This window comes from Nerophis ophidion, linkage group LG08 (genome assembly GCF_033978795.1).
Source record: "Nerophis ophidion isolate RoL-2023_Sa linkage group LG08, RoL_Noph_v1.0, whole genome shotgun sequence".
NCBI lineage: Eukaryota > Metazoa > Chordata > Actinopteri > Syngnathiformes > Syngnathidae > Nerophis > Nerophis ophidion.
Window position 1 is genome coordinate 40,678,192 of NC_084618.1, and position 26,959 is coordinate 40,705,150.

Here is a 26,959-nt window from a genome sequence, read left to right on the forward strand (position 1 = left end):
TTATTTGGGGAGTTTACAAGGCAAATAAGGTAATGTTTTTTTCTTGGCAAAGTTTTTACGGGCGCAATATTACATTTTATAGGACTTTCAATATGTTTATGTGACTTTGGCCTAGACTTGCAATTACTTTTTTATTCAGCCCTTTTGCTCTTGATTCTCTATAACATCCACTCTTTCTGGGCTCTACTCTTTGTGCTAAAGGTTACATTTCCTAACACATACACGGCCCATAACGAGCATCTTGCGCACGTTACGAAAGACCCAAACAGTGAGTCACACTGCAAGTGATTCCCCCTGCAGAGTCTAATGAACCTGCGATAGGTGCAGCACCTCGTTAAAAGAAGTGTGTGTGTGTGTGTGTGTGTGTGTGAACTCTTTGTTAACTTTTTTTTTAGCAGCTCCCTGGAGAAGAACAAAAATCCACAGCGCCTCAGCCTATCTTTTCCACCCCCTAGTTTGTTTGTGCGCGACTCCCACAGCAATGTCCCAAAAGATGCTTTAAAAATAAAGTTTTTTGCAAATATTAAGGAATCTGAATTAACTGGGGACCCTTTTTTCTCTAACAAATTACCATCCTCTTTTCAGAAATAGACAAGGAGAGCTGCGGCGATCCAGGAACTCCTCTCTACGGAATACGAGAGGGCGACAGCTTTTTGAACGGCGGCATCTTGAGGTTCGAATGCCAGTTTGGGTTCGAGCTGATCGGCGAGAAAACCATTTCCTGCCAGGAAAACAACCAGTGGTCGGCGAACATCCCCATATGTATCTGTGAGTATGTATCTTTGAGTTCTTTCCAAACTCCTGCGGCCGCTGAGGACAGACGGAGAAAGAGCGCCGCATGTTGCCTGCTGTGATGCTGATAACTTTCATTCTGACCAGTCGCCATGGTGACAGCAACGGAGTCTACCATGGCCTGGAGCAGACGTTGAACCATGCCGATGTGCATAAATATTTAACAGGAAAAAATGCTCTGTGTTCCCATCCCCCGTCTCTTCCTCCTCTCCCAAAGTCCCGTGCATGTCCAACTTCACAGCTCCCTCCGGAACTGTCCTCTCACCCGACTATCCGGAGGGCTACGGGAACAACATGAACTGCGTTTGGCTCATCCAGTCAGAGCCGGGCTCCAGGATCCATTTGGCGTTCAACGACTTTGACCTGGAGGCGCCTTACGACGCCCTCACCTTGAAAGATGGAGAGACCAGCGACGCCGTCGTCATCGGCAGGTTCTCGGGCGCTGAGAGCCCGTCACACCTGACGTCCAACACCAACACGCTGAGGCTGGAGTTCCAGGCGGACCACTCCATGTCGGGAAGAGGCTTTAATATCACCTATAGTTGTATGTATCTTTATCATTTCCTAAAGATGATATACATGTATGTTTTTGCTGTTAAAAAAAACCCATCCAAAGCACTTTGAGATATAAACAAGCCCACAGAATTTGGAGGTAATCTACAACCTCCTCAGTCAAATAGTCTAAAATAAGTACTACTACAAAGTCGGGTTGTACGGTATACCAGTATTAGTATAGTACCGCAATACTAATGAATAATCTTCTGACACCCCTCCGCGCCCGCGTCAAACTCACGTCGTGACATTGCTGGTTTACGAGCAGAGGAGCATGTTCGGCAGCGCACAATCGCGGAGTACTTACAAGCTGACAAGGTGTGTAGACAGAAAAGGGAAAACGGACGCATTTTGGCTTAGAAACTAACTGTAAAGTGAAACACTGAAACGCCCTCAGAAAGAGGTGCTTTAAGACATGGCGAGCTAGCAGGCGGCTAACGTCGATCCGCCATCGGCAGTGTTTAGCGACTTCTAAATTACTAATCCTCGCCTCCAAGGCGACAAAGAATCATCCCTGCAGGACAAGGAATAGCTAAACATTCTTCACTACACACCATCGATCACCACAATGTAAACAAACGCCATTGGTGAATCTACACCTAACATCCACTGTAATGATATCAAGTACAGGCACGAATCTATTCCATACTAATAGATTACGTCGATATTTTTTGGCATCACAACATCTTCTTTTTTAAAAAAAAAAATGTATATTATGTTTAAAAACTCAGTAAATATGTCCTTGGACACATGAGGACTTAAGTGAATATGACCATTGTATGATCCTGTAACTACTTGGTATCGGATTGATACTCAAATATGTCGTATCATCTAAAACTAATGTAAAGTATCAAACAACAGAATAATAAGTAATACATTTTAACAGAAGGGTAGACAGAACATGTTAAAAGAGAAATTAAGCAGATCGTAACAGTAAATGAACATGTATATTAATGATACATTTTCTACCACTTGTCCTAAATAATGTTGACAAAATAATAGAATGATAAATGACACAAAATGATACTGCATATGACAGCAGACTAATTTAGAGCCTTTGTTTGTTTTTTTTACTTACTACTAAAAGACAAGTTTTCTATGTTCACTATTTTTTTAAGGACTTAACTGCAGTAATAAACATATGTTTAATGTACCCTAAGGTTTTTTGTTGAAATAAAGCCAATAATGCAATTTTTCGTGGTCCCCTTTAGTTAGAAAAGTACAGAAAAGTATCGGAATCATTTTAGTAACGGTACCGGTACCAAAATATTGGTATTGTTACAACACTACTACAAAGTGGAACTGGGCGATATATCGAGTTTGTAAGATGTATCGATATATTTTTAAACAAGACATTAATTAAGAAAATATCGTAATAATGCTATCATTTATTTCACGTTAAAATTACCAAACATTGCGTATTTGTTGTGTTCCTTGTTCTCCCCCACTTCTCACTCCCTCGAAAACTCAATGGGCTAATAAATCCTTTCCCTTCCTTCTTCCAAGACGTGCTTGCATGGATAAGAACATTCATAATTGGTTGGTTATTTGCATTGATGAGTCACGATTGGTTGAAATTATGGCAAAAACATTAGGGACAGGCCAATCAGAGGCAAGGTAGGGCGGGTCATGGAACCAGGAAGAGAAATCCCAACAGACATCCCAAATGACGATTTGAGAGTTGGATAAAAGAAGGATAGAATATTTAAGCGGGCAATTAAGATATAAAAAAATAAATAGCGGAAGATATCAGAGGGATTCTCTTCTTTAGATTTTTCTTTTAGCGATGTAGACGATGTCTAGGAAACCTGCAATGCGTCTACTTGGACACATTTGGACAAATGTATGCGTCCGGACAAAACATTCATTTGAGTTGTTTACCATGTAAGCCCAAATCAAAACTGTTCTCCAGTTGCCAAGCTAGGCATATTTCACATGACAAAGTCTGCCAAAAATGTATGCCGAAGTGAGGAAGATCATTAAGTAAAGTCACTTACTTGACACTGACCAGAACCGTACGTGTGTGACAGTCCATTGCATCGTCCACTGGGAATTAAAAAGTGCCAAATAATAATAGAATTCCATTTAATAAAGTCTAATACAAATAAGGAAACAAGAGAAGTATCCCACACTTCTCTTTAGTAAAGTAAATCTATATAGCCGATATGGGCATCTACATCAACTACTGTATACGATTTGCCTGAGTAGCTGGACAGGACAAAAAAAGCGCCTCCCTGCAAATTTATTTTTTTATCTGAGTTTAATACATTGTGCATTATTTGCTATGTTATTTATTTTACGTAGAAATAATATTGTTTTATATTTTATTTATGTTATGTAATTCTATGCTACTTAGACAGTTTAATTTCTTAATACCCATCTTGACTAACTGTGTTATTAAAAGGGCCACTGAGTGTTTACAGAACAGTTGTCATTCAGTTATATTGAGTTTAATCAAAAATATATTTCGAGATATACTTTTTCGTCCATATCGCCCAGCCCTACTACAAAGCAGTGTTGTTTTTGGCAGTTATTTTAGTTGTAGTCCTAGTATTTTGGACATAAATGATCATTAGTTTTAGTCACACTGCAGGTCAACTGATTTTTTGCCCATACATTATGTGACATGTTTCAGATTTTTTTCCCGTCAATGTGAACCGCACAAATTCCGAAGTCTTCAAATCCGACCCAGACCTCATTCATATGTAGGTATAAATCTGATATGTATGCGATGCAACTGCAGTCTGAATGAACGGCATCAGCAATGATATGTTATCAAAAAGCTTGTCAAATTAGATGGTCACAATATATACAAAAGAAACAGACGATAAGAAGATGTCTAGAACTCACATCAATGCCCCGCCATTCCTGACTCCGACTGAACGCCTACACGTTCCTCTGAGCTGATGTTGAAGCAAATAACCGTTAAGAAACCAGATAAGAACCCTTTGAGAATATGATCTCTTTTACAAGGTTGACCCAGCCTAGAGGTCAGCAGCACATGTCACAGGGCAGTTACAGAAAAGTCATAGGTTAAGACATATATTTTAGGATGCATAAAAGGGAACTTTAAAACAATGAAACAAACAAGATGTACACCTTTTAAAAACACAGGCACTGTGCAAATCCTGCAAATGTCCCACACACTGCGATAGCCAACATTCTTGTTGACTCCAATTGAACAAAATCTTTTAAATTGCCATAAATGCACTAGGAGCACTAGATTTGAAGCAATGTTTACGTCTGTAAATTATTGAAGCATGTTTGACATCAAAGGATAGGCTCGACCAGTGGTGTCAAACTCATTTTACATCGGGGGCCACATAGAGAAAAATCTACACCCAAATGGGCCGGACTGGTAAAATCACGGCACGATAACTTAAAAATAAAGTAAAGACAACTTCAGATTGTTTCCTTTGTTAAAAAATAGAACTAGCAAATTCTAAAATTGTACAAATCATAATGTTTTTTTTTTTTTTATACAATTACCTGTTGTAGTTAATAGTATATATACTTTATTTGTCTTTATTGATATTATCTGAGTAAGTTATGTGATAATATTCATTAGTCAACTCACAGGTGTTAATTTTCCATCAATCAAGATAAAAAAAAATATATCAAGATCAAATTACAGTATGTTATTTGTGCAATTTGATCATTTTCCTCGACTGATGCAACCCCCAAAGGGACAAGCGGTAGAAAAAATGGATGGATGGATGATGTACTGGCATCATGTGGTTTATTTTCTACATATGTAGAATCATCTACAAATATACAAATAATTGCTATTGTTACACCCAGTGGACACATTTGAATAGCTGTTTCTTTCATTCAAAAAATTCCGGTTAGTTTTTATACTTAGCAAACTCATTCCGCAGGCCAAATGTAACGTGTTCACGGGCCTGATTTGGTACTCGAGCCATACGTTTGACATCACTGGGCTGGACCTTTTTCATCTCGCAATAGGGAAATGATGTGGTTGCAATTCAGATCGAAAAAGTCTACACAAAATAAGGCATACAACACATGAAAAACTAGAGGGAAACATCTAAGAACACAAAGGACTTAAAAGGGCACAGGGATGATGCAACCAGCTGCCACTTCAATTGCACCATTTCTACAAAACTAAAAGAGTAAAACACAACCAAAAAACCAAAAATGAACAATAACAAATAAACATTGCACACATAAGATTGCACCATATGTAGACAAACAACAAAACAAAACAAAAACACAATTTCAACACTCATAAGCGGCGGTGGCGTATATCTCGTGCTCCAAGCCATTGTCTGCTGGGATGGTAGGCCAGCACACCTAGAAATAGGAACAGACCAAACAAAGCAAAAAGAGAGCCGACTCCGTCCTAGGCTGCCCACTACCTCAGGGCCAATGTCCAGTCCGCGCTGATGAGCAAGAATCCGTCCAGGGAGACCGATGTGTCCGATAATAGCGTACATGCTCATTCAGCTCTTCCTCCGCATTTTCTCCGGTCCCTCCGCGCGGACTCCGACGTGGCAGAGAGCCAACAGCTGGTCTCCGGTGCAAACATGGGCATGTCCAAAAGACTCCACCGAGGCTAAACGCAACTCAATAAAAGTAAAATAATGTCAAAACTCACTCTTTATAGACACCTACCAAAACAAGCAGGAAGATGTTTCTGCAGGAATACTTTGAGAGGCACTTTGTTGATATTGATGGAATTAATATGTGTGTTGAAAGAAACCTAATTAAAAGTACATTCTCTCTTTAGTTGTTCATTCACAGGAATAGGCTGCTCTTTTTTTGACTTTTTAGGCCTATTTTTCCATTAAAATGTTTTTTAGTGGTTCTACAATGTCCTTGTAATAGCAGTAGCATTATCAATATCACTGCAGTCCATTTAAAAATAAAGACATTTAAAACTCTTTCAAATAAAAAAAAAAAATCCTGGTTTATTGTCAAATATTAGTTATTTTTCACTTAAGTGTTATTTATCAATCCAAACATCACAAACCTGAATTTCAATTGTGTTTTCCCAAGCAAACCTATTACTATTTTTGTGCATAGAAATAGTAGGAACTCATAAGTCCTATCACACTCAAAATCAGTTTGTTGTTACATCCCAGACATATTAAAGTTTTTGTCCACAAGTCCCCTTATGTTTAATCTCATATACTGTATCCAGCTCATAACAGCGTAGAATATTTTATTATTTTTTGGGCCACTGCATCCGTCATTTTCTCCCCTTGTGCGGATAACACAACAGGAGCGTTTCAAACTCGTGGGCTCTTGGACCAACTTGTAATATGATGAAGCAGACCAAATCCCCCCAAGCGGGCGCGCTCGCATGAATTGTATCAGTAGACACTTTTGCTCCAGTCCACCGAGCGCGAGGCAGACATGTCCGGCGAGGATCGGGTTTCCTAAACGGGATAGCTGAAAAATGGAACAGGCAGATTATAGGGCGGAACACTCGAAGACCTGATGTAATCCGAGTGATGAGAGCGTAAAATATATTCTTTACACTCTCTAATGATTTACTTCATCTAATCTCAGTCTCTTGACTAACATCCCGTGAACTATCTCACCCCAGCGTTTGGCCACAACGAATGCCCAGACCCTGGCATTCCCATCAACGCCCGCCGCTTCGGAGACAGCTTCCAGCTGGGTAGCTCCATCTCGGTGGTCTGTGAAGACGGTTTTATCAAAACCCAAGGGAGCGAGACTATATCCTGCCAGCTGGAGAGAGGAAAGGTCATGTGGAGCGGGCCCATCCCCAAATGTGAAGGTAAAAGTTGAATGGCCATAACCCAGAAAATAAAGTCACACTTCCTAGCCTTGGGTCACTTCTGTGAAAAAAAAAAAAAAAGTAAATGAATTTGTTTCAGTCTCAACATTTGAAATCTTTTAATCGACTTCACAGACATAATCTGGTAGAATTTCACACAAAATTCACTCAAAATGTTGTTCTGTATTTTAATGAACAATACATGTATTATATTTACATAGATAGACAGATAGTACTTTATTGATTCCATCAGGAAAGTTTCCTCAGGAAAATTAAAATTCCAGCACCAATGTACAGAATTGAGATCAACTTTAAAAAAGTAAAAAGTAAATAATGGGGGTATGAATGGAAATAAAATTGAAAATATTAAAATAAGAATAAAAATACAATAATATAACAAGAGAAACTAGGCAGTAGTGACCATGTTATAAAAATGTATTGCATTGTTAATTGCACTGTTTTTTGTTGAAGTTTATTTCAGTATTGTTGTTATTTTGCGCCCCCTGTCATCCTAGTACCTTCCTCCTAGAGAGGAGTTGTACAGTCTGATGGGGTGTGGGACAAAGGACTTTTTTTAGTCTATTAGTCCTTCACTTGGGATGAAGCAGTCTAGCACTGAACAGGCTACTCTGGCTACTGATAATGCTATGCAGAGGGTGACTGGCCTCATCCATGAGGCTCAGTAGTTTTTCCACAGTTCTCTTCTCTGCCACCGTCACTAGTGAGTCCAATTTTATTTTGATCGTAGAGCCGGCCCGCCTGATCAGTTTCTCCAGTCTGGAGCTGTCCTTAGATGTACTCCCCCCCAGCACACTACCATGGAGATACAAATACATAGTATTTTTCAGACTAGACCTACAAGCGTCCCACCTCTGCTAAACCTTTATTGAGTTTTTAAGCACCAAACCCTTAGTAAGCTTTACACCACTTGAAATATTGAGACAAATTTTGATAATGCTTTCGATGTATTTAGTCATATATAGATATTTAGTGCCACACTTCAAGCAAACCTTCAGTATGTTTTTAAAGGGGAACATTATCACCAGACCTATGTAAGCGTCAATATATACCTTGATGTTGCAGAAAAAAGACCATATGTTTTTTTAACCAATTTCCAAACTCTATAAGGGTGAATTTGGCGATTTGAAAGCCTTTCAATTGTTCGCTGTCGGAGCAATGACCTTTCACCCATGACGTTACAACGGGAAGCAATCCACCGTTTTCTCAAACACATTACACACGCCAAGTCAAATCAGCTCTGTTATTTTCCGTTTTTTTCGACTGTTTTCGTACCTTGGAGACATCATGCCTCGTCGGTGTGTTGTCGGAGGGTGTAACAACACGATCAGGGACGGATTCAAGTTGACTTACGTGGAGTGTGCATCGATTAGCACGGCATGCTAATCAATGCTAACATGGTATTTAGGCTAGCTGTATGTACATATTGCATCAACATGCGTCATCTGTAGCTATATTTGCATCCAGCCTTTCCCTCCACCCACATTTAATGCCAAACAAACACATACCAATCGACGGGTTTAAGTTGCACCAGTGTCAAAAGATGCGAAAGTCCCTCGTTTGTTCTGCACATTTTACTGACGATAGCGATGCTACGACAGAGATGGAACAGAGATGTGTATCCTGCGACACTCAAAGCAGATGCATTTCCAACGATAAAGTCAACGAAATCATAAAGGTGAGTTTTGTTGATGTTATTGACTTATGTGCTAATCAGACATATTTGGTCACGGCATGACTGCCAGCTAATCGGTGCTAACATGCTATTTAGGCTAGCTGTATGTAAATTTGTAGCTATATTTGCATCCAGCCTTTCCCTCCACCCACATTTAATGCCAAACAAACACTTACCAATCGACGGATTTAAGTTGCTCCAGTGGTCAAAAGATGCAATTGTTGGTTAGAAAGCGATCGCCGAATTTGTCCGCGTTGCCTTTGTCCGTCGTGATATGGCTAAATAGCTTCAGTTTCTTCTTCAATTTCGTTTTCGCTATCTGCCTCCACACTCTAACCATCCGTTTCAATACATGCGTAATCTGTTGAATCGCTTAAGCCGCTGAAATCCGAGTCTGAATCCGAGCTACTATGCTATACATTTCTGGGCTATCCGCCATGTTTGTTTGTATTGGCGTCACGCAGTGACGTCACAGGAAAATGGACGGCTGGATTTACAGATAGCGAAAATCAGGCTCTTTAAAGCCTTTTTTTGGGATATTAGATGATGGGTAAAATTTTGAAAAAAACATCGAAAAATAAAATAAGCCACTGGAAACTGATTTTTTTTGGTTTTAACCCTTCTAAAATTGTGATAATGTTCCCCTTTAAAAACCACGACTCTAGTTTAATTTTGGTATGCTTCTATTTGCCACACCCCCAGTCAAGTTTCAATATGTTCTTCTGTACACTTAATAGACCTTTAGTGTTTTTCTACGCACCACATCCCGAGTAAACATCCTAGTAGTTTTAGATATATTTCTACGTGCCACCTCTTTAATAAACTACGTCTAGTTTGTACATGCCATATTTTTAGTCAGCTTTCTAAGGTGCAAAAGTCTGGATCTTTTGGTGGCTCACACGCTTAATAAACTTTCAACATGCTTATAGGCGTCACACGTGGTTGAATCTATTGACGCATGGAATGTCAGCCATGTTTTTGTCAGTATTTTGTGGCAGCAAAAATACATTTGAATTTGCCTCTTCTGCCTATTGCTGCGTGATCTGTTGTTTTAATCCGTTTACAGTAAGATCAGAAAAAATATTTGAAAATGATTTTAACATTCAATGCCAAAAGCTTGTATAAAATCATTTTAAAAATAAGCTAAACATTCCTAAAATGTTATTTGGATTTAGTTATTATTATTATTTTAAATACATTTATCCTGAGATGGCCTGTAAGGTAGTGAGTGGTGTGCAGATCCATAGAGAAATATCAATACCATCGGGATCAGATCTTTATGCTCTCATATTAAAATATTAATACTTTTGATACTTCAATTATTGGAAATAATGTATACAATTAACAGGAACAGAATGTACTGTAAATTAAGTTGTCTAAATTAAACACTTTTTCTTCCGCCTAGGTAAGTACGTAATGTGCCAACTGTACCGTGCAAAGTCATTCAGTCCATCATTTGTTACTTCAAGAAAATGACTGGCAATTAAAATGAGTCACTCTGTATTGTAAAACAGCAAGTGTATGGATCCTTTTATTGTCAACTATTTGAAGAAACTGGATGCAGAGTTGAATACAAATAAGATAACGCACTCAGTGCAGAATAACGGCATCATTTGTTTCACCCTATGATTTTATATTGTCTGAAGATGATTCCCCAAGAGCAGCGACACTTGAAATACACTTCTTTTAAAATTTGACTAGACGCATTGGGTATATTTGCACAAAGTATCAGTATTGGATCTGTATCGGCGATACCAGCCTGAATTGTACTCTGTATCAAAACGGAAAGAAAATCAATGGTATGGCACATCACAACTGTAACATGTTCACTTATCAGCCTTTATTTATGTGTTCAGACGCTAATGTTGCTTACTGATATGTCTTTAGTTTTTTAACCAAGTGCCTTTGAGTCTCTCTCACACTTGCATGACAAATAAAAAAAATGCCAGCTTGCAAAAAGGGAGCTGTTTCAGCACTGTTGCTTGCTGCTGGCGACGTCAAGATAGATTTTGGATCGGGGCTTTTGTCAGATTGTGGCCATCCCTCACGCTCTTGAGTAAGTGTTATAAACAAAGCAACTTCAACACCATCCGTCTGCTGCTGTTCTGCCATTTGGATGGATGGATTTGATCGGGTCCAGGAGAGACTGCATGGAAAATCTGTCCCGGTCCAGAGGGAACTAACTGAGCTGCTGTCCACCAGTTGGCGGCATGTAGGACAACCTCATAATCTTCTGAACTGAGATGACCTCACCATTGTTTACTCTTGTCTGCCAGCTCCATGTGGTGGCCACTATTCAGCACCCAATGGCGTGATTTTGTCCCCTGGTTGGCCCGGTTACTACAAGAACTCCCTCAGCTGTGAATGGGTGATCGAGTCAGAACCAGGACGCTCCATTAAAGTCACCTTTGACAGGTAATGCTACACATTTTACAGCTATCGATGAATCTGACTGGACTGATCTTTTTACCATCAATTAGAATACTTGTTCCAATCCTCAATCAATCCCCAAGTACTGTTTTTAGCAAGGCAAGAACTCTACAAATACCTGACACAACATGGGGCAAGTGTCCAGAACAAAGATCAGTTAAGCACTCAACTTGTCAAAATGTGATTATCATCACACAAAAGCCATTCTGAGTTACAGTAGGGAGGGGAGTCATATGGCCCCATTTGTCACGGTTTACTTGACACTTGAAACGTGACGAATTGGGGGCTTCAATATCTAAAAATGTGTTTTGGGGCAATTCCGAATTCAACCACAGCATCAGTTGCTATGTAAAATGAAAATGGCAAAGGTAATACCAATAAATAAAAATGGGAACAAACACATCTTCACAAACTACCGACCTGTCTGTTTGCTCCCGCAGTTTTCCAAAATCTCAGAGAAGTTATATAACACTAGATTAGAGAAATTTATAGATAAACATAATATAATTATGAAAGTCAATACGGTTTTAGGACAGCAAGGTCAACATCTATGGCAATAATTGATGCAGTAGAAGAGATAACCAATAGCTTAGATAGTAAGAAATAAGCAGCTGGAATTTACATGGATCTGAGTAAAGCATTTGACACCATTAATCATCAAATATTACTGAAAGAATTATACAGATATGGAATAAAGGGAGTAGCTTTGACTTGGATAAGGAGCTATTTAACACAAAGACAGCAGTTTGTGAAGATGGGCGAGTTTACATCTGGGCATTTGGACATTGCTTGTGGAGTTCCACAGGGATCTGTTCTTGGTCCCAAGTTATTTAACTTATATATTGATGACATATTTACAGTATCAAATGTATTAAAATTAGTCATATTCGCAGACGACACTAATATTTTCTATTCTAACGATAATTATACAGATTTTGTATCCACCCTAAATAATAAACTTGCAAAATTAAAAACATGGTTAGATATAAACAAATTATCCCTTAATTTAAAGAAAACAAAAGTTATGTTATTCGGCTATTCCAATCCAGGACCAGCAATAAATATAGATGGCGTGATTCTAAAAAACGGTGTCAGAAATTAAATTCTTAGGAGTCACTATTGATAATAAATTAAGCTGGAAACCACACATAAGACATATACAAAGCAAAATCTCCAAAACCATCTCTATTATCAATAAATCCAAATTCTTCTTAAATTACACAGCTCTGCATTTATTATATTGTTCATTGGTCTTGCCATATCTAAATTACTGCATAGAAATCTGGGGCAACAACTACAAAACTTCTCTACATCCCCTGGTTACACTCCAAAAACGTCCAATAAGAATTCTACACAAGGTGGGATATTGTGACCACACAAATATTTTATTTTTATAATCTAAATTATTAAAACTGCCTGGTATAGTTGATTTTAATACAGCTCAATTACTATTTAAAGCAAACAAAAAGGTTCTACCTGCCAATATTCAAATACATTTCAAACACAGAGAAGGAATTCATTATCTAAGGGTGTGTAGTATCTTTACTATTCCAACAGTAAGAACTACGAGAAAACGTTTGTGTGTGTCTGTGCGTGGAGTGAAACTTTGGAACGGATTGGATGTGGGGCTCAAGCAATGTCCAAATGTCCATCAGTTCAAAACAAGATACAAAAAAACAGTATGGGCAATGTATATGAATGTGAACATGGACGCCTAAGTGTTAAACTCCATCACTGGCTAGTAATGATGATGATTATTATTATTATTATTGTTGTTGTTATTATCATCGTCATCATCATCTTCATTATTTTATATGTATTATTGTCATCATTTATTGTCATTGCTATTGCTATTGTTCATATTGTTATTATTATTGTTATCATTATCGTTATTATTATTGTTTAGTCATTGTTGATATTATCATTATTATTATTATTACTTCTATGATATCACCCAACTAGTTAAACTATATGAATTAGTATCAATAAGAGGAATACATTGAATTGTGTGTGTGTGTGTGTGTGTGTGTGTGTGTGTGTGTGTCTGTGTGTGTGTGTGTGTATACAAACAATCCTATATGCAGTTTGAGTAATACTAATATTCTGCAAATGTAAAAACAAATATGAATTCTGACTAAAGAATTGGTGCCGATGGAAACTAAGAGAAGGGATTTGGGTACACTATCTGGAGTACAGGGCAGGCGAGTGGGGGATCTTATGTTCGTGGATAACTCCTCTGGCAGGGGGCTCCCCTGGTCTCTTTTAATGCACAGCATAGGACACATAGCAAGAGTGGTCCTCAGGTCCTGTTGATCAGGGGTAGTAGCTCCACAGCCACAGATCCACTTTTAACCAGTAATATCGCAGTCAAAATGAAAGCTTGTTCCCATAGGCACCATAAACTGTTAATAATGTTTAGACAAAAGTGTATATTATATATATAGTATTTATATAGGTGTGTGTGTGTGTGTGTGTGTGTGTGTGTGTGTGTGTGTGTGTGTGTATGTGTATGTATGTATGTGTATATATGTATATATATATATATATATATATATATATATATATATATATATATATATATATATATATATATATATATGTATATGTATATGTATGTATATGTATATGTATGTATATGTAAGTATATATATATGTATATATATATATATATGTATATATATATATATATATATATATATATATATATATATATATATATATATATATATATATACATATATATATATATATATATATATATATATATATATATATATATATACATATATATATATATATATATATATATCCATCCATCCATTTCCTACCGCTTATTCCCTTTCGGGGTCGCGGGGGGCGCTGGCGCCTATCTCAGCTACAATCGGGCGGAAGGCGGGGTACACCCTGGACAAGTCGCCACCTCATCGCAGGGCCAACACAGATAGACAGACAACATTCACACTCACATTCACACACTAGGGCCAATTTAGTGTTGCCAATCAACCTATCCCCAGGTGCATGTCTTTGGAAGTGGGAGGAAGCCGGAGTACCCGGAGGGAACCCACGCATTCACGGGGAGAACATGCAAACTCCACACAGAAAGATCCCGAGCCTGGATTTGAACCCAGGACTGCAGGACCTTTGTATTGTGAGGCAGACGCACTAACCCCTCTGCCACCGTGAAGCCCATATATGTATATATATATATATATATAAATTGTATATATGTGTGTGTATATATGTGTGTGTACATATGTATATATGTACGTGTGTGTTAATTTAAATGTATTATATATAGATAATATATAGCATCTACGCAGCAACCACTGAACTGAATTATATTATATATATTATTGTAGTATATATTGTAAATATATATTGTATATGTATAGGGGTGGGACCTAATAAATTTACTTCTTCCCACTTCTTTTTGAGCCAATCTTGACATCTACAAAAGATTAGTCACATGTAATGTTTTCAATGCAGATGTAAAAATAATATATTTATATATTTCTTTTGTATTTCATGTCATTCTCTTGTTTTGTTTGCAAGGCTCAAAAGAAAGCATTCATTCATTCATTCATTCAAAGTGGCGCTTTCAATCATTTTCAGTAGACTCCATTGCAAAATGATTGAACGGGGGTTTAATAATTTTTCAATGGAGCCTGCTGAAAATTCCTCTCCTTCTCCTCCCGCAAGATCCACCCACGAATGAAGCAATATGAATCCCTTCCTTACTGTATAATAAAACAATTTGGTGGAAGATTTAGATCCAAGATCGTCAACTTTTTAGAATATTCACCACTTCCTATTACTTATTAATGCAAGAGTCCTATAAAGAGAGAACTATAAGAACTATAAGCTATACATTATGTTAAGAGAATTATAATCTTCTATCACATAGAAGATTGACAAAAATCAGAATGGCATCAGTATGTTCTTCCAGCTTCATTAGACAAGCAAGTTGAAAGCAAGAATATCGCAGTTTCATGCTATCAGGTGTGATGTTTTCTCCTAAAATCGTTTCTTATAAATAATTTAATTTTAAATACATTAACAAAGGAACCTTGACTGGTATCACTAAAGCAGGGGTCGGGAAATGTGTGCATTTTTAAGTAAGACCAACATTTTTAGAGTATTATAAGTGTTGTATTTTTTAATAACATTGTTATTCTGAAGTTAGCCAATAATAAATGAAATACTTCTTACCATTAATGCGACTTCTTGAACAGGTGTGGCAGAAAACGAATGGATGAATTAAAATGCAGGAGAATGTTTTATATTTCGAACGTCATTTTTAACACCGTGATTACCAGCTGAATTATTCATTACTCATCGTGTTAAGCAATGTCAGCAAAGATTTACCTGAGAGGCAGATGCAGTCATCAAAAGGCCATAGCAATAGGTTCCCTACACCTGCACTAATGGAACAGATTGAGTTAATCCTTTGGCATCCATTGGTCAAAATATGATTGTCCTTAAAGAATCTTAATCAATGCCTACTATTTTTGGTAAAACAAACACCTTGTAGAGTTTTAAATTATATCTAGAACAAAATGGCTGAAATTTTCAGATAAAAGAGTCATTTTAAATAAAATACATCCGATCCGATTCAATATTTTCTTTTGAAACTGATTTGTTATGAAATGCATCATCCGAAAAACCACGACGAGTTTGACGACGAGTTTGCACTGTTTCAAAACAGCGCAATTCTGGAATGTTAATGATAGAAATGAAAACAATGCGCTCAGTACTGAAGGTGCTTTGTTTCCCCACAGATTTCAGACAGAACTGGGTTACGACTTCCTGGAAATCCATGATGGACCCAACCTACTGTCGCCTCTGGTGGGATCCCTCAACGGCACCCATGTTCCTCAGTTTCTCTTCAGCAGCACCAACTTCCTCTACCTGCTCTTCACCACCGACAACAGCCACTCCAACGTCGGCTTTAAAATATTATACGAAAGTAAGGACAAAGTCTGATTGCGAATGCACCCGACACGGCTTTATTACTTTGTCTTCTACGTTTCAGGCGTTACCGTGGACAGCTACTCCTGTCTGGACGCGGGTATACCTGTGAATGGTATCCGCTACGGGCAGGACTTCTCCATCGGGTCCACCGTGTCGTTCGGCTGTGACTCCGGCTACAGGTTGAGCCACGAGGAGCCACTGGTTTGTGAGAAAAACCACTGGTGGAGCCACGCATTGCCCACGTGTGACGGTAAGTCAAGGCAAAAGGCTGTATTTTGATTTTTTTTTACAACCGTCATTAATCCTCTGCAGAAGCATTCTAGTAAAATTCCGTCTTTCAGTTATGTACAGTCCGTACTTAACATACATTTGCATTCATATACTGAGTTGCCGCCAAGAGACTTCACAATATGCTGGCAGCTCTATTAAAGAAGAAATAGTGGGAAAACACACACACAGCGTACAGTAGAAACACTCACAGATACTGTACATGCAGAGAACATGTCGTCATCTGGGCCATCATTTCTATGCGCTGCACTGGATTGTTGTAGTTGTTACTAATGTCTTTGCCGCACCTCTAGTAAAACTTAAATATGTTTCTATGTGCTGCACCTAGACCAAACGTTCAGTAGTTTTTATACACCACACAAGTATTAAACATTGAGTGTTCCTGTGCCGAACGTATAGCAAAATTGAGTATGTTTTTACAAGCCGCACCACCTGTAAAGTTTAAATATGTTCTGTATACGCCACACCCTAGGTGTGCTTTCAGTAGTTTCAATGTCTCCCACTACAAGTAGGTTTTTAGTATTCAGTATAGTACAGTAGTATATGTAGTTTCTGTGCACCGCACTCTTAGTAATCAACTTTTGATGTGTTTGTGTCCCTTATGCTTAGTAATATTTTCATGGGTTTCTTTGCATTCCACCTGTAGTACACTTTCAGAATGTGTCTTTTAATTCTATATGCTGTACCTATTAATATTTTGATATGATTGATACATTTCTGTGCACAACACCTGTAAACGTTGTAGGTGTTTTTATTACGCACATACTTAGACTAATTCTTGTATTATTTTATTCGCAACTAGTAAATTTTCAGTGTAAATCTGTGCACCGTACCTCCGGTAAAATATAAAATGTTTGTTCACACCCCACCTCTACAAAATTTCAGCAAATTCCTATTTCTATGCATTAGACGTTGATGACATTAATTACATGTCACCCCGTGTAAACTATCCCTATGTTTCTATGTTAGACACCTTTGGTAGATTATCCGTATATTTTAATGCATCTCATTCCTAGTAAACTTCCACACTGCAAAATCTGAAATCTTAGTAAGATTAAATATCTAAAATATGGCGATATTTGCCTATTTTCTATCTGATACGATAACTAATATCACTAAGCAGATTTTATGATAGAATGTTTTACTTGTTTTAAGGATTTTGGTCCTAAATGATATCAGTAAGATATTACAGCTTGTTGCTTAGATTTTATGACCAATATTGAGTAAAACATGCTTGAACCTAGAATATCAACTGATGCAAAGCTGTGTCATTAACACTCACAAGTATAAAACTACTTTTTTAAAGTAATAATTTCTTACTTCAAGCATGAAAAAAAAAAATCATGATGCCGAGCACATATCATTATGTCAAGATAATGGCACTAGCATTTACTTAATTTAACAATATTTTTCAATATATTGAGCAAAAAGGTCTAATTTTTTTTTCTACCAAGAAAAGTGCACTTGTTATTAGTAACAATATACTTATCTCAAGGTATTTTTGGGTTCATTGAGGTTAGCTAATTTAACTTGTTTTGGAAAGTTTTGACAAGCCAAATTTTCTTGTTCTTTTGGCAGATAATTTTGTTTAGTTCAAGTAAAGTACCTTTAAATTATATATCAACGTTGATGCCCTAGGGTAAACTGGGTAACACATGGCATACTGACAAAGCTTAACCCATTGTTACTATAACAATCTACAAGATTAATATAGGTTGCCTCGCTCTCTTCCCCTCCATCTTTTGGTATTCCTTTTTTTCTTGTATCTTTCTAGCTATCATTATGTATACGTATTGTTGCATTTGAACAACTGTATTGTTGATAATAGAGGTAAACTATTGGTATTGTTTATGATCAATAGCGCATTTTCTATTGGTATTTGTATTGCGCCAGTTGTAGTGTAAAAATGCTCATTGTCATTTCTATATTATTATTTATTTCACTAACTGTTTCTTTGCTATCACTTTTGCGATCATATTTATACATATTGTATGTGCTGGTGTTGTTCTACTGTTGTTGTTGTTATTGTTGTGTTTGCTGTTGTTGTTTTTGTCTCTCTGTCTAATCCCCGTCTTATCCCCACAATTTACCCCTCTGTCTTCCTGTTTTGCTCTTTCTACCCCCTCCTGCTCCGGCCCGGCTGCACCAAATGATAGTATAAATACATTTAATAAAGTCAAATTCAAATAAGGCAACAAGAGAAGTATCCTACACTTCTCTTTTGTAAAGTACATCTGAACAGCCGATATGGGCATCTACATCAACTATATGATTTGCCCGAGCAGCTGGACAGGACAAAAAAAATAAAAAGTACCCTTATTTTTATATTTATTTTTTATTTTAATTTTTTTTTAACACTGACTTTTTGCAGTGCAAAGTTGTTTTCATATACCACACTGTTAGAAAAAAATGAAATATTTCGATGCACCACACTATTAATAAACTTTCTTTTATTGTGTTGCACCACAGTAAACGTTTACTATGTTTCTATGTACAGCATCAGATGCAACAAATATATGTCAAGTCTATACACCACACCTTAAGGAAACGTTCAGGTTTCTGTGCTGAACACCAAGCAAACTCTATGTGTGCCACACCCCTACTAAATCCCCAATATAAAATTACACCTCTAGTAAACCTTCCCTGTTTTTTTACACCAATCCCGAATACACTTCTATTTTTGTTTTCATTTAATTATAATCTTTGAGTAGAGTCTGTGTGCCGCACCTCTTGTAACCTTTAAGAAATTTCAGAAAAAAATGGAAAACTTTTTTTTTTGTTTTTTTTTACTGCAACTCCTCCACAAGGTCAATTTGACAAAACAATCATGATGTCTTGTCTAAAAATTTATTTCCAACTGAGTTGGATGCTACGTGTGTGGTGATGGATGCAGTAAGATGCTTTGTCTCGCCGTGACGGTAATAAGACGTTAAGTTCTTCGCCCAGGAAAAGAATGAGAGGACAGAAATCAAAGCTGACAGCAGATATTGAAGGCGAAAAAAAGAGACAATCAAAATCAAAATTTCTCACCCAGCTTAACATTCAATATTCAGTGCTTTCTGGCAGCAAAGTATAAATAAATGATGGCGCTGTGCGTGCAGTCGTACCAGCTAAGCATTAGTGTTAGGTCGGGGCCTCTCTGCGGCCGTAACTTGCTGTCACGACTTACTCCAACTTGTTAGTTGGCGGAAGGAAGGGTAGTTGTAATTTTCAACGACTGACTGGCCAGATTCTGTGATCTTCTTTTACCGCGCTGCAAGGTCTTTCCGGAGTACAACTTTCCGACCTTGCGAAATTCTCTGCCGGCATTGCACTTTTGAAGTGCCACTAATGGTGTTTTCGCAGCGGTTTTATTGCGACGACAATGACAGGCAAGTTGTCCGACTGTAGGATGAAGCAACTGGAGCGAGCCGGAATGGAGCACCGGCCCATATGCTGCATTAGTATGCATAATGTGAGCAATGCAGCTTTTCTGAAGGGCCCAGTTTCAACTTTGAGCTCCTTCTAATGCATAACAATGTGTGTGTGGTACGCTTGAACCCGCCGTGCAAATTGCAGGGTCAACTCAGGGCCGTATTCCCTACATGAAAAACAAAAACAGTTGCTGTGAATGTCTTGAAAACATGCATCTTGAAATACAAACTACAATCATTTTTAAACCTTTAAAAACAACTTTTGACAACTTTTAATGTTTCTATGCAACGCACCCCTAATAAACTTCCAGTGTTTCTCGCACGTCCAGTGTACTTTTACATCCCATGCAGCAAACGTTCAACATGTTATTATGCACCACACTTATATGTGCTACAATCATTGTCCACTGTCATTTTGTCTATGCACCACACTTGGTAAACTTTCCATATGTGTGTACATGTCGCACCCTTGTAAACTTTGTCTATGTACCACACTCTTTGTAAACTTTAAATAAGCTTCAATGCGCCACCCACCTTTATAATCTGCCATTGTCTATGTACCACACCATTATTAAGTTTTCAATGTGCTTATACATATGTATCTTACTCATGTTAACTTTGATTGTACCGTATTTTTCGGAGTATAAGTCGCTCCGGAGTATAAGTTGCACCTGCCGAAAATGCATAATAAAGAAGGAAAAAAACATATATATGTCGCACTGGAGTATAAGTCGCATATTTGGGGGACATTTATTTGATGAAACCCAACACCAAAAATAGACATTTGAAAGGCAATTTAAAATAAATAAAGAATAGTGAACAACAGGCTGAATAAGTGTACGTTATATGACGCATAAATAACCAACTGAGAAGGTGCCTGGTATGTTAACGTAACATTTTATGGTAAGAGTCATTCAAATAACTATAACATATAGAACATGCTATATGTTTACCAAACAATTTGTCACTCCTAATTGCTAAATCAGATGAAATCTTATACGACTAGTCTCTTACGTGAATGAGCTAAATAATATTATTTCATATTTTACGGTAATATGTTAATAATTTCACACATAAGTCGCTCCTGAGTATAAGTCACACACCCGGCCAAACTATGAAAACAACTGCGACTTATAGTCCGAAAAATACGGTACCTATGTACCACACCCTTAGTCAATCAATCAATCAATCAATCAATCAATCAATCAATGTTTACTTATATAGCCCTAAATCACGAGTGTCTCAAAGGGCTGCATAAGCCACACCGACATGCTTGGCTCAGATCCCTCATCACGGGCAAGTAAAAACTCAACCCAATAGGATGACAATGAGAAACCTTGGAGGCAATGGACGTCGAGTGGATCTAGCGTAATATTGTAAGAGTCCAGTCCATAGTGGATCTAACATAGTAGAGAGAGTCCAATCCATAGTGGGGCCAGCAGGAGATCATCTTGAGTGGAGACAGGTCAGCAGCACAGGGACGTCCCTAACTTATGCACAGATGAGTGATTCACCCTGGGTCCCGACTTTGGACAGCTAGCGACTCATCTGTGTTTACCCAATCTGGGCCCCCCCTCTTCTTTGTGGCGGAGCAGAAAAGAAACGGCAGATCAACTGGTGTAAAAGGGGGGTCTATTTAAAAAGGGTAGAGTATACAAATTAGCTTTAAGATGGAACTTAAATGCTTCTACTTAGTAAACTGTCAATACGTCTATTCACCAAGCCCTTAATACATTTGCATAATTTGCTAAATGTTCCATTTATATGTGCAGCACCCTTGTAAATTTTGATTATATTTATGCACCACTCACTCAGTAAATTCTGACTATGCAAATATGTGCTGCACCCTCGTAAGCTTTGGTTATGTTTATGCACCACACGATTTGTACATTTTCAATACTTTTCTACATACCACATCCTTACAAACATTGATTATGTCCCTGCAAATTTTAATACGCTTCTACACGCCACATTGCTTCTAAACTTTCAATATGTTTATACACCACACCATTAGTAAACTTAAAGCCCGGTGTATACTCTTGCTTCGCGTAGCTTGTGTAGGCGACGCCGTCTTCCCCTGTGCCTGTGCGTAGCTTCCCGCGTAGCTTCCCGCGTAGCCTACGTGCACTTCCCCCCAAATTCCGTCGCCGGCGATGCAGAACACAGAGCTGTGATTGGTCAATTTTTGCCAGGGGGTCCCTGAACACAGCCAAGCAGATTTTGTGCTTTAAATGCAGACATTATTGTATGAAATAAAATAACATTGATTTAAACATTTACATGAATACTGATATCGTGTACTTGATATCTTGGTACGCTATCAAAATAATTACTAAATGTGGGTTTTTTTGCTTATTGTGTTGTTGTTGTGTCCAGAGGAAGTCACAAAGTGAAAGTACAACACTTAACTTGTATTAACAATCTTGTGCTAACAGGTTAAATTCCGACACAAATTCTTTCTCATGCACGCACTTCTTGTTCTCTCACACACACTTCTCATTCTACATCAATAGTCTTTCAGGCACGGTAAATTTACAAACATATATGAACTCTGAACATGACCATAAACACCAGCATTTTGTTAACTTAAATAGTTATTTAACAGTTGTGTTTATTTATAATTACATGTTAAGTCTATTTTGTCCCATGCCTTGAACGGCCGAATGTTGTTGCAGTAATAATAGTGTCCTATACCGCGACTCGTTCAGAAGTTGCACAGACTCTCTTCATGAAGGTATTTTCGTCTGGTAAAGTAAAACTTCCATTAAAAGTAAACTGATTGTTGTGTATGATTAGTTCCAGTGTAGACAAAGTTGGTGATGTTGTGATTCCGTAGTTGTACATAGTCACTCTTCACAGGAAGGAAATGCACAGTATCTAGTTAGCAAATGCTCCTCCTGGAGACACTGTTTTGGAAGAGAATTAGTCTGGCACCACCCCCAACGGAAGATCTATAAATCAAACAAGACACCGTCAGGGAGGACACAACCTATGCGACGCGAGAGTATATACCAGCCTTTAAATGCACTTCTAAACGCCACACCCCTTGTAAACTGTCATTATGTCTAGTGCTACACTCTTCGTAAACCTTTAAGAAGTTACATATCGCACCCTCATAAACTTTAATTGTCTATAGACCACACTCTTTGTAAACTTTCAATACACTTCTCCATGTCGCACCCTCATTAACTTTTTTTTAAGCACCTCACCCTTAATAAATGTTCAATATGTTTCGTAAACTTGGATTATGTCTGTGCACCACACCCTTAGTGAACTGTAAATACGCTTCAATCCCTCGCACCCTTTGTAAACTGTCCTTTTGTCTCTGCACATCAACTATAAGGAACTTTAACTATTCTTCTACACACCACACCCCTATAAAATGTGATTATGTTTTTGCACTACACCTATGGAAAACTTCAACTATATTTATATGCGCCGCACCCTATGTTTACTGTCATTATGTCTATCCAAAGCACCTGCTGTTGACTTTAACTATGTTTTTATGCCCTTAGTACATTTTCAATAAAATGTGATCATGTCTCTGCAATGCACCATTAGTAAATGTTTAATGCTTCATTATGCTGCAAACTAGTAAAAATCTAGATGTTTCTACATGCCACATTTCTTTTAAACTTTGATTACGTTCATGCACCACCACACTGTAAGTAAATGTCATTGGTTCTTTATACTGCAGACCAAGTAGATTACGTCAACATATCTATGATTTGATCCACATGTAAACAGTATGTTTCGATGTACCACACGTCCACACCCATTGTAAACAGTTATGTATCATGTCCGTGCAACAAATCTTTGGTAAATGATCAATTTGCCACCCTCTTTGTCATTATGGCTGTGCACCTCAACTTTATTAAACTTTCAGTGTTTCCATAAACTTTCAATATGCTGAATGTCACACAAGGACTTGGACTTGGATTGTTTCTCTGATGCAGAAAATATTTAGGACGGGCCAGGCGTGAACGTGAGTACATATTTATTGATATTCTAACAAAACTACACAAAAAGGCAAACAATGGCACGCACATACTTGTCTTGACAAATACTTGACAAATACTTGTCTACAAAAACAAATGACTAGAACAAAGGCTGTAAACTAAAAACGTGAAACAAAAACACTTGCGCTGTGGCATGAATAACAAACCAAAAACTTGCACTCAGGCATAAATACAAAAATTACGTGGCGTGGTCGAAAACGAACAGCAAGGCATGAAGGTAGGTACATGGAAATGTGGGTAAGGTAGGTAGGTAAAGTTGCCAGGACGAAGACAGAAACAGAATGGCTTAAATAATGACTGTAAAAATGATTAGCAGCTGTGAGAACTGAGGACCGGGCGTGACTTGAGGGCAAGGTGAAAATCAATGAGTTGGCATGGAGACCAAAACAAACCAGGCAGAGCAAAAACAGAACTGAGTGTCCAAAAAACAAAACATAACATGACCAAACATGACAAAAACAAAACATAATCCATAGGCGTGACACTGAAACCCTTGTCAACTTTGACTATGTCAGTGTACTACACCTTTAGTGAATTCCAATATTTCCGTGCTGCAGACCCAATAGACTTCCAATGTGTTTCTATGCAGGTCAACTTTTAGACACGTCCTTTTTGTCTATTTATTCTTTGCTTGATTGGTTGCAGCTTTATGTGGCGGCGATGTCCGAGGCCCCTGGGGAACCATCCTGAGTCCAGGCTATCCTGACAGCTACCCTTCATCCCTTAACTGCACCTGGACTGTAGAAGTCAGCCATGGCAAAGGCAAGAGCGACCGTTTTCAATTGCATGAAGCCTGGAAATCAAATAACAACACCTTACTTCTCTTCGCAGGCGTCCAGTTCCAGTTCAACACTTTCCACCTGGAAGACCAGCACGACTACTTGCTGGTGACGGAGAACGGAAGTTTTCTGCAGCCCCTGGCTCGCTTGACCGGCAACGAGTTGCCTGGCAACATCAACGCCGGTCTCTATGGCAACTTCAAAGCGCAGCTGCGATTCATCTCCGACTTCTCCATTTCCTACGAGGGCTTCAATATCACGTTCACTGGTAAGACATTCCGTCTGTGATCTCTGGTACGAACCCACGCCACAGAGTAGCTGGCTTTATTTGTGGAGCTAAAAAAGAAGCATAGATCAATAAAACAGCACAAGCTTAACCGGGTGTAAGGCCGGAAAGCTACGGAAAGGAAGCTTTTAGTAGTGCAAAAGTGTCAAAGAGAGACATGATGTCCATAAGACACCTTCCGGAGAAGGCTGCTAGCTGACCTTGCACAACCAGATCGTATAACAGGTGATGAATATGCTCCTTTCACTGCGTGAACAAAGCTATGATAAATGTGCTTCAATATGGTTTCAATGCTTTATATCCCAAAGTTTTGCGGATGAACTGGCATGCATAATTGAATCCAAGAGCTATGAAGGGCTTTTGGTGCCTACTACTGGTGATGTAATAGTTTTTACAAGATGTTCCGCCCCTCGGAGTTACAGTCATGAAAAAAAATTAACGGAAAAAGTGTCAATTTCTTCAATGTGGCGCCTCCTATGGGTTGTGGTAAGGATGGGCCATATAGCTTATATGTTGCAGTCTTGCGATATAGATCACAAAATATTATTTTCCAAATAAATGATAATAAAACCATTTCAAAACGGATTACAAAGGTTCCTAATTTGGCTGTTGACATGTGCAGTAATGTATTGGATCATTCCTGGTTGTATTATTTTCTCAAAACTATTTAATTAACTATTAATTAATTTATTGATTAATGTCTGATTACTTTTGGTTTTAACATGGTTCTATCTACACTTATGTCAAAATGTAATATGCACTTGTTATTCTGTTGTTTAAATACTTTACATATCGGGCGTTACTACAAATTAGGGGATCCAAATAGTTCCAGCGGCAGTTTTGATCATACCAATGCTCACAGTGATACTTCAAATTTTCAAGACCATTGAACGATTCAATTTTTGATCACAATTTTACTTCTCAGTGGCCTAGAAGTTAGAGTGTCCGCCCTGAGATCGGTAGGTTGTGAGTTCAAATCCCGGCCGAGTCATACCAAAGACTATAAAAATGGGAGCCATTACCTCCCTGCTTGGCAATCAGCATCAAGGGTTGGAATTGGGGGTTAAATCACCATAAATGATTCCCGGGCGCGGCGCCGCTGCTGCCCACTGCTCCCCTCACTTCCCAGGCGGTGATCAAGGGGATGGGTCAAATGCAGAGGACACATTTCACCACACCTAGTTTGTGTGTGACAATCATTGGTACTTTAACTTTATTCAGACAAAAACACAGGATGACCATGTAAGAATATCAATTACATTTTTAAATAATTTTTTAATATTGACTCAGATTTAAATAGATTGGTTTATAATACTTATTTGCCCTAAAACCCTGCTGTGTCCAGTGATTTCTGTCGTGAGTTTGTAAACAATAACAAAAACAATTTTTTTGATAGTAAAAATATTGATCTAATCACTGTAGTATGGACCATGTACTGATAGTATACATGGTATTGTTATTGTCAATATTTGTATCTATCCGCCCACTTGATTATAAACTCAAGAGCTCAAAGTTGTGGTTAGCCTATTTTCTTGTTTTAGATTTGTCCTCCAGTGATAATGTACTTGTAAGGCACGTCGTTTATTTGCCAACATGGAGGCGACGATTGCTGACTTAGAAGTGGCTTTGCACTGTGGAGGAATGTTAGCCGCTAGCAAGGATGCTACATTGTGTTGAAAACACATTCGCTTGCTTGTTGCTGAATGTGTCATCAACATGCATCCATCCGTTTCTACCAATTATTCCCTTTGGGGTCGCGGGGGGCGCTGGTGCCTATCTCAGCTACAATCGGGCGGAAGGCGGTGTACACCCTGGACAAGTCGCCACCTCATCGCAGGGCCAACACAGATAGACAGACAATATTCACACTCACATTCACACACTAGGGCCAATTTAGTGTTGCCAATCAACCTCTCCCCAGGTGCATGTCTTTGGAGGTGGGAGGAAGCCGGAGTACCCGGAGGGAACC

At 38.3% G+C, this 26,959-nt stretch overlaps 1 protein-coding gene across 1 annotated transcript in view; it reads left to right on the plus strand.

Moving 5' to 3' along the window:
* csmd3b (CUB and Sushi multiple domains 3b) overlaps nucleotides 1–26,959 on the plus strand; it is an 815,905-nt gene that overhangs the window by 620,830 nt on the left and 168,116 nt on the right. The window contains exons 13-20 of the mRNA XM_061908578.1: nucleotides 586–768; nucleotides 1,010–1,336; nucleotides 6,917–7,111; nucleotides 11,081–11,219; nucleotides 16,013–16,200; nucleotides 16,267–16,455; nucleotides 24,571–24,687; nucleotides 24,757–24,972. Of these exons, the coding sequence (XP_061764562.1) occupies nucleotides 586–768; nucleotides 1,010–1,336; nucleotides 6,917–7,111; nucleotides 11,081–11,219; nucleotides 16,013–16,200; nucleotides 16,267–16,455; nucleotides 24,571–24,687; nucleotides 24,757–24,972 (1,554 nt within the window). The remainder of the gene's footprint in view (nucleotides 1–585; nucleotides 769–1,009; nucleotides 1,337–6,916; nucleotides 7,112–11,080; nucleotides 11,220–16,012; nucleotides 16,201–16,266; nucleotides 16,456–24,570; nucleotides 24,688–24,756; nucleotides 24,973–26,959) is intronic.